This window comes from Lutra lutra, chromosome 14, assembly GCF_902655055.1.
Source record: "Lutra lutra chromosome 14, mLutLut1.2, whole genome shotgun sequence".
Classification (NCBI taxonomy): Eukaryota; Metazoa; Chordata; class Mammalia; order Carnivora; family Mustelidae; genus Lutra; species Lutra lutra.
The window spans coordinates 12,553,783-12,567,895 of NC_062291.1; the positions used below are offsets into that span (position 1 = coordinate 12,553,783).

The 14,113-nt window shown below is 42.1% G+C and overlaps 1 protein-coding gene across 1 annotated transcript; it reads right to left on the reverse strand.

The window, feature by feature from the left end:
- Positions 1-1,233: 1,233 nt before the first annotated feature.
- Positions 1,234-13,818, reverse strand: LOC125084602 (interferon-induced protein with tetratricopeptide repeats 1-like). Its single transcript, XM_047702118.1, has 2 exons — positions 13,631-13,818; positions 1,234-3,289 (listed from the first exon to the last, which is right to left on the reverse strand). Exons 1-2 carry the CDS (start codon positions 13,633-13,635, stop codon positions 1,846-1,848), a joined length of 1,449 nt encoding a protein of 482 aa, XP_047558074.1. The 5' UTR covers positions 13,636-13,818; the 3' UTR covers positions 1,234-1,845.
- Between the last annotated feature and the right edge of the window lie 295 nt (positions 13,819-14,113).

Consider the following 14,113-nt stretch of genomic DNA (forward strand, 5'->3'; position numbering starts at 1 on the left):
TGATTTCAGTCCAACAAAACCCATTTCAAATTTCTGACCTCCAGGACTGTAAGACAATACATTTCTGTGATTTTAAGCCACCAAGTTTTACTTACTGGTTACAGCTGCAATGTGAAATTAATATATCCTCCCCCCAAAATAAATATAAGAATGAAAAAAATCACGTGGTTTCCTTATTTTTTTTTCTTCTTAAAAATACTGCTCAGCGTGCAACCGCTTTCATTAAATGTCATACTCAAAGGTGATTGTTACTGATGGTCTCTCAAATCATTTAGTATCCTTTTCCAATTTCTTGATCAAGACCAGAAAATGACTGAATAAATAGTGCTTCATAAAGCATAAAACAAGAGAAGCCGCTTGGGACAATTTGGCAATAAATTAACTTCATGGAGAAAATTGACCTTGACTTGACTGTGTACTTGTTTTACTGTTTCTCTGTCTGGATTGTGAACTTCAGGAGGTTTGGGAAAATGTCTGCTTTCTTCACTGCAGGACAGCAGCATATGCCATCCTAAAATAGATCCCGTTGGCATATGGATTATTGTTTCTATTTTTAAAGATTTTCTTTATTTATTTGAGAGAGTGAGAGAGGGAATGCGCACGCACATGAGCAGGAGGAGAGGCAGAGGGAGAGGGGGAAGAAGGGAGCCTGATGTGGGTCCAATCCCAGGACCCTGAGACCATGACCTGAGCCAAAGGCAAATGCGTAAGAGACTAAGCCACCGAGGCACTTGGCATGTGGGTTATTTTCAACTGAAGGCAACTGAGAAGAAGCAGATGTAAGGAAAACTTTCTGCAATCCCCTATCTGCCTAAATGCAGTACATACCCTTGTAAAGGTGTCCCCTTACCCTCTCTACCCTTCCACCCAGAGAGAGAAGTTGATTGCCTGAGACAACTCTAGGCCTTTATCAGCGCAGAGTCACTACTGGAGAAATCTACACAACAGACATTATTAACTAGCTCTTATTTTCCATTAATTTCCCCCATATATTTACCTTCCTACAGTTTGCCACACTAGAAACTCAAGGTTCTTTTCCTTTTTCTTATCCCTTCTCTAAATGTAATGTTCATTTGTTGAATGCTCTGGAAGTCCAGGTTTTTTTTTTTTTTTTAAGATTTTATTATTTATTTGACAGAAAGAGAGATCACAAGTAGGCAGAGAGGGGTTGGGAAGCAGGCTCCCTGCTGAGCAGAGAGCCCGATGCAGGGCTCGATCATAGGACCCTGAGATCATGACCTGAGCCGAAGGCAGAGGCCGAACCCACTGAGCCACCCAGGTGCCCCGGAAGTCCAGGTTCAAACCACCCTTTGAGTTACTCATTGCTGGGCGCTCCCGTGTGTATGTGAGATGCATGTGTTGTTAAATCTGTTTTTCTCTTGTTCATCTGTCCTTACCAGTCTCACTATGGGGTCCTGGCCAGTGAACCTAAGATGGGTAGAGTAAAAAGATTTTTTCCTCCCCCACATCACCATATTCGGTATCTAACACTGAAAACGATTTATTGATAAAAATGAATGAATTAAACATTTTATTTTACGTAAATCCACTGCTTTATTTGCTACAAATCTACTTAAAAAATTGCTTTTCTGCTCGATAACATTCACAGAGAAATGGTTCCTCTCACTCTCACATACAGAAATGTGTGTATATCTGTCTCACTCTTCACTACTGACTACAAACAATATTTTATCAGGTTTGAGTATAAATGTTAAAAATGTCTATCACTATAGCAGATTACTTAATTACTTAATATGTTTCTGAAAATAGCAAGCAGAAAAAATGACTAGAGTTTAGAGTTTAGGTTCAGGGTTACCTAAAAGTCAAACAGAATGTGAACGAGGTTCACATTTCCACGGCTAGGGATTCTGTCTCAGAGTTCCCAAAGTCAGCAGCCAGCCGCAAGGCCCGCTCATAGTACTCCAGGGCCTTATTTATCTCTCCTTTGACTTTATAGATGAACCCGAGAATGCTCAAGCTTTCTACATCTGATGCATTTCTACGAAGTTTCCTTAAAGCCAATTTCTCCAAAGAATTGATACTTTTATCCCTTAACAGTGATGCCTTCTCTATTTTTACTGCTTTCAGATAATGGATAATTGCATTGATCTCACATTTCTTTTGAAATTCCTGAAACTGACCATAGTGGAAATAGATCTCTTGCAGTTTTTCTTCTTCGAGTGATTTCAAGCAGAGCACTTTTTGGTACGTGTCTTCCGTTCTCCCGTAGTCGCCGACTTCTGTGTACATGCCTGCCAGGTGTATGTAAGCAACTTCAAACGTGGGCTTTTGTTCCAGAGCAAACTGAAAATGAGATATGGCTAATCTTGCCATTCTGTCAACATTTTCTCTGTCCTGTCCCCGGGGCTGCCAGTTGGCAGCTCTCTTGATTGCGATCATTTGTGCTCTGTAGCAAAGCCCTACCTGGTGGTGCAGGAAGGCAGAGGACGGGGTGGCCCGCAGGGCCATTTTTAGGAGCTGAAGAGCTTTATCCAGACAGCCTTTTCTTCGGTAAAACTTGGCCGCGTACCGCAAGACGTAGGTCTGCGAGGACGTGTTGCCTAGTGCTTCTTCTATGTACTTTTCTCCTTCAGCTTCTTGACCTACGTCCTGGAGCTTCAAGCCAAGGAGAGCCTTAACATACGCATCTTCTGGGTTCAGCCTGATGGCCTCTCTCAGGGGCCGCAGACACAACGCCTCGCTAACCTGTGTTGTTTTGTTAAAGCCGTCCAGGCGGTAGGTGGAGATCGCATACCCAGTGCTGAATTCAGGGTTTTCTGGGTCCACTGCCAGAGCCTTCTCAAAGCAGGCCTTGGCCCGTTCATAGTTCTTCCTCCCACATTTCAGCAAGGCCCACCCCTCCTCGCAGTCCATCTGGGGACACTGCACGCTGTAGCGGGAGGAAGCCCCGAGCTTCTTGCAGGCGTCCTCCACCTTGTCCAGGTAAGCCTGGGCTTCCTGCGGCCTGCCCATGCGGTGATGCAGCCAGGCGTAGTTGCCCCACGTGACCAGACTTCTCGCCTCTGACTGGGCGGCCTGTTCCTGCCGGATCAAGGCTTCTGCTTCCCGCAGGCTCCCCAGGGCTTCCTGGTTCTGGCCCTTGAGGTGTTTCACGTAGGCCAGCAGGTTGTGGATCCCCGCGTTGTATCTGGTGTCCAGGAAATCAATCTCATCCAGGATCCTGTTTTCTAAATCGGGCAGCTCGGTGGCTTCCACTAGCAACTCCCACGTGAAGTGACATCTCAGCTGAACCAGGCTCTCTTCAAGGAGATTCCCTTGGGATTTGTCACTGAAAACATAGACGACAATTATTTGCAATTTTAGGAGCGCTCAGTGTAATGGAAACGAAGCCATCACTTTGACTGGTCAAGTACTACCCCCCACTGTTCTTTCCTTCCCAGTATCTGTTATTTACTTCAGGACTTTAGTCTGTAGATTTTGCAAGAAATGAAGACCACCTAGAAGGGATGATATTTGTTCAACCAAGTCTTTTTCTGCACTTATTACTTGGAAATAATTATAGATTGGCTGATATTTGCAAAGAGAGTACAGAGGTCCGGCGTGCCTTCCCCCCAGTTTCTTCCGGAGATTGTACCTTACTGAATGATCGTACCAGAGCAAAGATGACTGACAGTGAGACAATATCTGTCAGTTCTGCATCATTTCACCACGTGAGTAAATCCATGGAACTGCGACCCAGTCAAGATGCAGAACTACTTTATCATCACAAATGCCGCCCTCATACTATTCAGAATCACACCTCTTCCCCTTTCTTCTCCTCACCAAACATCCCTAGCCTCCGGTCACTTGTTTTCTTCTTTATGATTTGGTCACTTCAAGAATGTCATATCATGGAATGATACAGTAGGTGACATTTTGAGATTGCCTTTTTTTTTTTTTCACTCCTCATAATGCCCTGACATCCATCCATTGTTCAGCTTATCTATGGTTCATTCCTTTTTACTGGGGGATGATATCCCGCGGCATGGGCATGCCACAGTTGGTTTACCTATGCATCTATTCTAGGATGTTTCCTAGAATTTTCGGTTTGGGACCTATTACAGATCAAGGTGCTATGAAGAGCTGTGCACAGACTTTTGTGTGGACATTCATTTTCATTTCCATGGGATAGATGCCCAGGAGTGGTATATAGGTTATATGGTTAGTATGTGCTTATGTTTTTAACTGCCCAACTATTTCCCACAGTGACCATATCATTTTCCATTCTGACTAGAATGTATGAAGGATCCATTCTCTGCATTCTTACCAGCATTTGGAATTTTCATTTAAAAATGTTTTTTTCTTAGCTCTCTTAATAGGATATCTCATTGTGGGCTTAATTTCCCTTCCCTAAGGGCTAGTGCTGTTGAAAATCTTTTCCTGAGCTCCTTCACCACCCACACATCCTCCTTGGCAAAATATCTCTTCATATCTTCTGCCTGTTTTCTATTTGGATTGTTTGTTTTTTCATTGTCAGGTTTCAAGAATTCTTTATAGATTCTAGATAGGAGTCCTTTGTGAGGTGTGTGGTTTTCAAATATTTCTCTTGGGGTGTAGCCTGTCTTTTCTTCCTTTAATAAGGTCTTTTGAAGAGCAAAAGTTTTTACTTTTTTTCTTAAGATTTTATTTATTCGACAGAGATACAGTGAGACAGGGAACACAAGCAGTGGGGGAGAGGGAGAAGCAGGCTTCCCACTGAGCAGGGAGCCCAATGCGGGGCTCGATCCCAGGACCCCAGGATCATGACCTGAGCTGAAGGCAGACGCTTAACGACTGAGCCATCCAGGCATCCAAGTTTTTACTTTTGATGAACTATAGTTTATTGATTTTTTTTTTTTTTTTTTGGTCTCTCATGGATCATGCTCTTGGTATCATGTCCAGGAACTCTGTAGCAAGCACTGGGTCCTGAAGATTCTCTCCTATGATTTCTTTTTCTTTTAATTAATTAATTAATTCTAAAAATATATTATTTATTTATTTGTCAGAGAGGGAGAGCACAAGCAGGGCGGGTGGCAGAGGAGAGGGAGAAGCAGACTCCCAGGTGAGCAAGGAGCCCTACATGGGACTGAATCCTAGGGCCCTGGGATCATGACTGGAGCTGAAGGCAGATGCTTTCCAATGGAGCCACTTAGGCGTCCCTTTATTTATTTATTCTTTTAAAGATTTTATTTATTTATTTGACAGAGATCACAAGTAGGCAGAGAGGCAGGCAGAGATAGAGAGAGGAGGAAGCAGGCTCCCCGCTGAGCAGAGAGCCCGATGCAGGGCTCGATCCCAGGACCCTGAGATCATGACCTGAGCTGAAGGCAGAGGCTTAACCCACTGAGCCACCCAGGCGCCCCAGGCGTCCCTTTAATTTATTAATTTTTTTATTTTAAAGATTTTTATTTATTTCAGAGGTAGCAAGAGAGAATGAGCAAGCGGGGGAGTGGCAGAGGTAGAAGGAGCAGCAGACTCCCCATTGAGCATTGAGCCCAACAGGAGGTTCCATCCCAACACCCTGAGATCATTACCTGAGCCGAAGATAGACATGTAACTGACTGAGCCACCCAGGGGCCCTGCCTGTGATTTCTTCTACACATTTTATAGGTTCACTTTTTACATACTATCTATGATTCATTTTGAGTTAATGTTTGCATAATGTATGAAGATTAATTTGCTGGCTCATTTTCTGCCTATGGGTATCTGGTTGTTCCAATCACAATTTGTTGAAAAGACTGTTCTTTCTTCATTGAATTGCTTTTGTACCTTTGTGAAAAGTCAGTTGGCAAAAATTATGTGGGGTTATTTCTGGGTTCCTTATTCTGTTTCCCTGAGCTATGTTTTTATCCCTACACCGATACCATATAATTTCACTTACTGTAGTCTTAAAATTGCGTAGGGTGATTCCTCTCACTTTATTCTTCTTAAAAACCATTATTCTAGTTCCTTTGCCTTTCCATATAAATTTTAGATTAATATTGTCTATATTTATAAAATACCTTGCTGGAGATTTTTTAATATTTCTTTTTTAAAAGACTTTATTTATTTGGGGGAGAGAGAGAGCAATCGTGTGTGCGTGCAACAGAACATCTGCTGGGGCAGAGGGAGAGGGACAAGCAGACTCCCCGCTGAGCAGGGAGCCTGTCTGCAGCTTGATCCCAGGACCCCAGGATCACGACCTGAGCTGAAGGCAGACACTTAACTGACTGAGATACCCAGGCACCCCATTGCTGGAATTTTAATAGGAATTTTATATCAATTAAGGGAGAATTGACAGTTTTGGTATGTTGAGTCTTCTAATCCATGAATATGCTGTATTTCTGTTTATTTAGACCTTCTTTGATTCCTTTCATAAGCATTTTGTAGTTTTAGGCATTCAAATCCTATATATTTTATGTTATATTTATTATTAAATATTTATTTGAAGCAACCTAAAATTCTGTTGTATTTTAACTTCAATTTCCACATGTTCATTGCTGGTATACCTAAATACAATTGGGTTTTGTACATCAGTCTTACACTCTGCTACCCTGATGGGCTCACTCATTAGTTCTAGGAGTTGTTTTATAGATGGGATTTTCTAAGTAGACCATGATGGCATCTGTAAACAGTGACAGTTTTATTTTTCCTTTCTGAGCTATATGCCTTTTACTTCCTCTTTTTTGCTTATTGGAGAAGAACTTCCTTTATGTATCCCTTTAGGGTAAATCTTTGGTGACATCTTTTAGTTTCCCTTCATCTGAGAATGTTTTTTGTTTTTAAAGATTTTATTTATTTATTTATTTATTTATTTATTTATTTATTTATTTATTATTTACTTATTTATTATTATTTATTTATTTTATTTTTATTTTTAAGTAATCTCTGCACCCGACAGAAATTTGTGGGATTCAAACTCACAGCCCTGAGATCAAGAGTTGCACACGCCACTGACTAAGGCAGCCAGGTGCCCCTCATCAGAGAATGTCTTGATTTCATCTTCATTCTAGAAGGATATTTTTGTTGGATATAGGAGTCTGGGCTGGAAGTTCTTTTCCTTCAGCACTGGAAAAATGGTGTGCCTCTTTTTTCTAGACTCCATGGTTTCTAATGAGAAATTAGCTGGCATGAGAATTATGGATTCCCCCCCCCCCCTGCACAAAGTTAAGGCATCATTTCTGTCCACTACTTTGTCTTTAGTTTTCAAAAATTTCACTGCATTATGTCTTGGATTTCTTTAGGTTCATCCTTTTTGGTGTTTACACAGCTACTTAAAATTAGTATGAGACTGGATAATTTCTATCATTCTATCTTCAAGTTCATGAGTTCTTTCCCTGTGTTCTCTGTTTGGTCGGTAGGTAAGGCAATTTCTTTTGTTAGGTGAGGGGAAGGACACGTCCTCTTACTCTTTCTCTGTAGGATACGCATGGACCTCCAGAATAGAGAGGTCCAACCAAGGTTTCAAATGGTAGAGTTGGATTGGGGGATGTGGGGATGCATTGATCTGACTCGCGATACTGAACTGATCCTGCTGGTGTTTGGACAAGACAGCCAAGAGCATCTCGCACAGGCCAGCCCTGCCCAACAGGCCTTCAGCATCAGGGAACGAGAATTGAGAAGAAGACGCTCAACAAGTCCAAGTCCAAAACAGTGGCCTTTTACTTGGTAAAAATGTGGGCCCATCCGTGTTAGCTCCCTTGATATCTGGTATCTCCACCTTGCTCCTGACACTTCAAAAGTGTGGTAGAATTCACCAGTGAAGCCATCTGGTCCTGAACTTTTCTTTGTTGGCAGAGTTTTTACATTTTATGGAGGCACATACCTATTGTCACCTAGATCATCATCTCATGTTTTGGGTACTGAGTCTGAGTGGGGAGACGTGTCTTCCAGTTTTCCCTCTCCACCCTCCTGTCACATTGTCTCAGCAGAGGTATGTGAGGAGGACCTCCACCCAAGGCCTCAGAGAAAGAGACCACGGAATGAGGGGTCCTAGCTTAGGAACTGCAAACACGTGAAGAGATGATGAGCCAGAGAGGCCCTGTGTGCGTTTTGGACAGCAGCTCCCTTCAGAGACTGCACTTCGCTGGCTGTGCAATGTCTGGGGTAAGGGAGGCAGCCGTCTCTCACGAGGCCTGTCAGGGGAAGCCTTTGTCTGGCAGGACACATATGGAGATTTAACCAGGAGTTGGAAGACTCATAAAAAAAGACTAACACCGCGGCGCCTGGGTGGCTCAGTGGGTTAAAGCCTCTGCCTTCGGCTCAGGTCATGATCCCAGGGTCCTGGGATCGAGCCCCACATTGGGCTCTCTGCTCAGCAGGGAGCTTGCTTCCCCCTCCCTCTCTGCCTGCCTCTCTGCCTACTTGTGATCTCTGTCTGTCAAATAAATAAATAAAATCTTAAAAAAAAAAAGACTAACACCAATTCTTCTAAAATGCTCCCAAAAAAGTGAAAGAGGAAAAACACTGCACTTTCCAATTCATAAATTCTATGAGGCCAATATGGCAGAGATACCAAGATCAAATAAGACAAAAACACAAAACTAAACTACAGACCAATTTTCATTGTGAATATTAATGCCAAACCCTCAACAAAATACTAGCATACAGAACTTAACAGGATATGAAAAGGATTATACACCATGACCAAGTAGGATTTATTCCTGGAATTCAAGAATAATTCAATGTAGGAAAATCAATCATTTTAATATGCCACATTAACAGAATGAAGGAAAAAAAACCCATATGATCGTCTAATTGATGTAGAAAAAGCATTTGACAGGATCACAACACCCTTTAATGATAAAAACACTCAACAAACTAGAATAGAAGGAAACTTCCTCAACATCCAGGGCGCCTGGGTGGCTCAGTGGATTAGGTCATGATCTCAGGGTCTTGGGATCGAGCTCCCATCAGGCTCTCTGCTTAGAAGGGAGCCTGCTTCCCCCTCTCTCTCTGTCTGCCTCTCTGCCTACTTGTGATCTCTCTCTGTCAAATAAATAAATAAAATCTTTAAAAAAAAAAAAAAAAAAAGGAAATTCCATAGCTAACATCACCCTCAATGGTGAGAGACTGAAAGCTTCTCTGTTAAGATTAGGAACAAGGCAAGGGTGCTCACTTTTGCCACTTCTCTTCAATGTAGTTCTGGAAGTCCTAGCCAGAGCAGTCAATCAAGAGAAGAAATAAAATACATTCTAAGTTGGAAAAGAAGAAGTAAAATGACCTATGTTTACAAATAACATGATTTTGTACATAGAACGTCCTAATGATTTCACACAAACCCTGTTAGAACTAAGAAATGATTTCGGCAGAATTGCAGCATGCAAGATCAACATGTAAAAATCAGTTGTGTTTCTGTGCATTAACAATAAACAAGCCAGGAAGCAAATTAAGAAAACAATTTTTTTATAATAGCATCAAAAAGAATTAAATACTTAGGCATAAAGTCAACCAAGGAGGTGGAAGGTTCGTACACTGGAAACTACAGAACACTGCTGAAAGAAGGTAAGGAAGATACAAATAAAGTAAGAAGCATCCTGTGTCCATGGCCGGGAAGCTTTAATACTGTTCAGATGTCAATACCACCCAAAGCAATCCACAGACTCCGTGCGATCCATATCAAAATCCTAATGGCGTTTTGTGTGTGTGTGTGTGTGGTTTTTTTTTGTTGTTGTTGTTGTTGTTTGTTTTTGTTTTTTGTAGAAATAGAAAAATCCATCTGAAAATTCAGATGGAATCTCAAGGGATCACAAAGAACCAAAATGATCTTGAAAAAGAACAAAGTTGGATGTCTCATACAAAACTTACAACAAAGCTACAATAATCAAAACGGGGGTATGGGCATAAAGAACGACATATTGACCAGTGGAACAGGATAGAGAGCCCAGAAACAAACACTCAGTATAAGGTTGCATTTGTCTTCTAGGGCTACCATAATGAAGTACCACAGACTGACTGGCTTAAACAACAGATATTTATTTTCTTACAGTTCTGGAGGCTGGGAGGCCCCAATCAAGGTGCCTACTGATTTGTTTCCTGATAAGGGCTCTTACTGGTGTCCACATGACTTTTCCTCTGTGGTGCATGGATTGAGAGAGAGTGAGTGCACTTCCTCTTCTTCCATAAGGGTGGGCCCTTATGACCTCAGTTAACCCTTAGTACTTCCTCACATGCCCCATCTCTAAATACAGTCACACTGGGCGTTAGACCACCTTTATGATGGTCACCCATATGACAACCACCCTTCAACATATGACCAGAGGGACACAATTCATTCCATAACAACGGCCAAATGGTTTTTAATATGTGTGCCAGGACTATTTAATGGAGAAAGATTTTTTTAACGAATGGTGCCAGGGGGCATCTGGGCCGGTCAGTCAGTTAAGCATCTACCTTCGGCTGAAGTCAGGATCTCAGGATCCTATGTCCATCCGGCTCACTGCTCAGCAGGAAGTCTGCTCTTCCCCTCCTTCCCCTGCCCCTTGTGCTTGTTTGCTCTCTCAAATAAATAAAATCTTAAAAAAAAAAAAACAACCCTCCCCCCCGCAAAAAAACAAATAGTGCCGGGAAACCTGGATAGCCACATTCAAAAGAATGAAGTTGGACCCTTATACTACACACTAAAACAAAACAAAACAATAAGCTCAAAATGGACCAAACTACAAAAATCTTAGAAGAAAATAGGAAAAAAACCTTATGATGTTGGATTTGGCTGTCTTGGTTAGGACACCAAAAGCAGAGGCAACACAAGGAAACAGAGATAAATTGGATTTCGTCAAAATTAGAAATGTTTGTATATCAAAGGGAACTACTGACAGAATGAAAAAACAACCCACAAAATGGGAGAGATTATTTGCAAATCACATATCTGATAAGAGATTAATATCCAGACTACATAAACAACTCTTGTAACTCAACAACAAAAAAACCAAACAACAGGGGCGACTGAGTTGCCTAGTTGGTTAAGCATCTGACTCCTGATTTTGGCTCAGGTCATGATCTCAGGGTCCTGGGATTGAATCCCCCATTGGACTCCCCGCTCTTTGGGGAGTCTGCTTGAGATTCTCTCTCCTCCTCTCCCTCTACCCCTCCCCCTACTCATGCTTTTTCTCTCTCTCTCAAATAAATCTCTAACAAGAAAAAACAACAACTGACTAAAAAATGGGCAAAGGATTAAACATTTCTCCAAAGAAGATACACAGGTTGCCTTAAACACATGAAAGAAATGCAAATCAAAAGTAAAATGACGGGGCGCCTGGGTGGCTCAGTGGGTTAAGCCTCTGCCTTCGGCTCAGGTCATGATCTCAGGGTCCTAGGATGGAGCCCCGCATCGGGCTCTCTGCTCAGCGGGGAGTCTGCTTCTTCCTCTCTCTCTCTGCCTGCCTCTCTGCCTACTTGTGATCTCTATCCATCAAATAAATAAATAAAATCTTTAAAAAAAAAAGTAAAATGAGATACCACTTTACATCCATTAGGATGACTACTATCAGCAAAAGAGAAAAAAGCAAGTGTTGAGGATGTGGAAAAATTAGAACTGTTGTACATTATTTCTGGGAATATAAATGGGGCAGTTGCTGTGGAAAATGGTTCTTCAAAAAATTAGATTTGTCATATGAGTCAGCAGTGCCACTTTGGGGTATACCCAAAACAAGTGAAAACAGAGACTTGAACAGATATTTACATGCTTACATTCATAGCAGCATTGTTCACAACAGTCAAAGGGTGGGAGCAACCTAAATGCCATCAAGGAATGAATGGAGTCTATATATAGTGGAATATTGTTCAGCCTGAACATGGAAAAGGTCGTTCTCACACCTGCTACAACATGGATGAACCTTGAAGACATTGTGCTGAGTGAAATAAGGCAGCCTCAGAAAGCCACTTCTTGCATACGTCCATTGATATGAAATACCCACAGTAGACAAATCCAAAGAATGAAAGTAGATTAATGGTTGCAAGAGCCTGGAGCGAAGGATGAGTGGAAATTGACTCCTTAAGTGGTGTGGGGTTTCTCCTCAGAGCCATGAAAATATTCTTGAAGGCGATACTGGTGATGGTTGGACAATGTCATGAATGTACTAAATGCCACAAAATCATACACTCGAAAATAAGTGACAGTGGCTAATTTTACCATACATATATGTTATCACAAAGAAATCATGCTACTCACCCAAGAGAAATTCTACAAGTGGTATATACATATTTTTCTCTAGTACATGTTGAAATAAACACAAAAGCACTAAAACATAAAAACTGGTAAGTATGCAGTCTGAAATGATCTCATGAACCCCCCCCACTGGTACACTTTAAGAAATACTGGTTTAGGGGTGCCTGCGTGGCTCAGTTAGTTAAGCGTCTGTGTCTTCAGCTCAGGTCATGATCTCAGGGTCCTGGGATGGAGCCCCACACTGGGCTCTGCACTCAGCACGGAGTCTGCTTGAGAGTCTCTCTTTGCCTCTGCCCCTCCCCCACCTCTCTAAAATAAATAAACAAATCTAAGAAAAAAAAAACATTGGTTTAAAAGTTTAATAAGGTATCACTGAATAGGAATTCTGGTTCATGTCTCAGCTCTGTCATTTATTATCTGTATGATCCTTAATGTTTCTAAGTCTGAGATTCATTATTGCAAAATCAGTATGATCTGAGTACCTGCCTCATTGCTGTCTGTTGAGTATTAAATATAATAGTTTGCATAATACTTTTAGAAGCCAGGCTGGTACTTAATAAGCATCAAGGAAGTGATAGCTACTTCTATATTATCATTATTATTATTATTATTTCCTTTATCAGTGATTACCCCCTCCATCTGTCTATGGACCAGGGAGGAGGGTTGATCATAGGCTTGTAATTATGCACTTTATGGAACTTCCGTCACTTCACATTTTGTCCACTGGAGCACTGAGGGGAAATTTGCAAGTTGATATTAATTAAAATTTTTTAGTCTGTTGATATTAAAGGTGATTTAAATCAAGATTCAGTTTGGACAACATAGAAATTCCCACATGAGGGCCTTTAGCTATGGGAGATGTGGATGTTCCCAAGCACAACTCTGGTTAAACCCCACGGCCCGGAGGATATCAGGGATTTGCGGAGCACTGGCTTCCCTAGGGGAGAACTAATCTGCTCATCTTAAATCCAGTCAGATTGAGAAGACCTGCCATGGGAACCCAGCAGTACAGTGAGAAATATCTTGTTCTCTAGGCTGTGAGCTTCTGCGACCCCATGCCCACAGCATTTTCCTCAAGAATCTGAGAGAACCCAGGGCTGTGGCTCATAGAGCTGTGTGGGTCCCACTCTTCCCCCACAGTGAGGAGCCAGCAGAAAGCACTGTCTCTTTTCAGACCAAATGTCCCTTCCTTCCCTAGGTCAGACAGTACTGAGTTTAGGGAAAAAAATTTCAGAGATTGGGGGTCATCTTCTCCCTTCCAAAGAAACTCTTTTACTGCATCCCTCTGCTTCTTTGGGCTTTATTATGAGGTAAGCTTGATGCTAACACAAAGGAAAAAAGGAAAAAAGAGTTCGCCTGAATTAGCGAACACTCAGTCCACAAGCAGATGCTCAGAGAGAAGACTGAGGAAAGTTAACATTACTGAACGAAGTCTCTTGAGATGGTTTTGATTAACATTTTTCTAAAACTTTATACTGAAAGGCGGGAAAGCAGAGAAATCCTTACCTCATGGCTGCGATGAGTCAGACAACGGTTCTGCAGTGTTCTGCTGAGCTGATGGGCTCTTCTGAGATTCCTGCGAGTCTTGAGGATGTTCTGCACTCAGTCCCAACACAGGGTTCTATCAGATAAACCGTTAATGGTGTCAACTGTGGGCGTGTTGTTACCAAGTTAAACTGGAAACCAAGATAAAAACCGAAAGTGGAAACTGAAACTAGTTAGCAGAGTTCCTGCTTGGGGAAAATGAAACAAGGATTGCTTTCTTTGTTCTGTTTGAAAAACCGGATTGAGAAGAGGCTGGTGAAAGCAGTTTCACTGATAACCCCAATTCCTCCTTCAGGCTCCACATGGCCTTGTGGGGAGTGGGCAGGGGGTGATGCCGGGCGTGTAGAGTCCACGGAGCCCAGAGCCGGGGATGCTTGTGAACATCGGCTTGTGCAAACTTGCCAAGCTCATGCCCCAGATCTGTGCCTCTGGTGGCTCATCTGG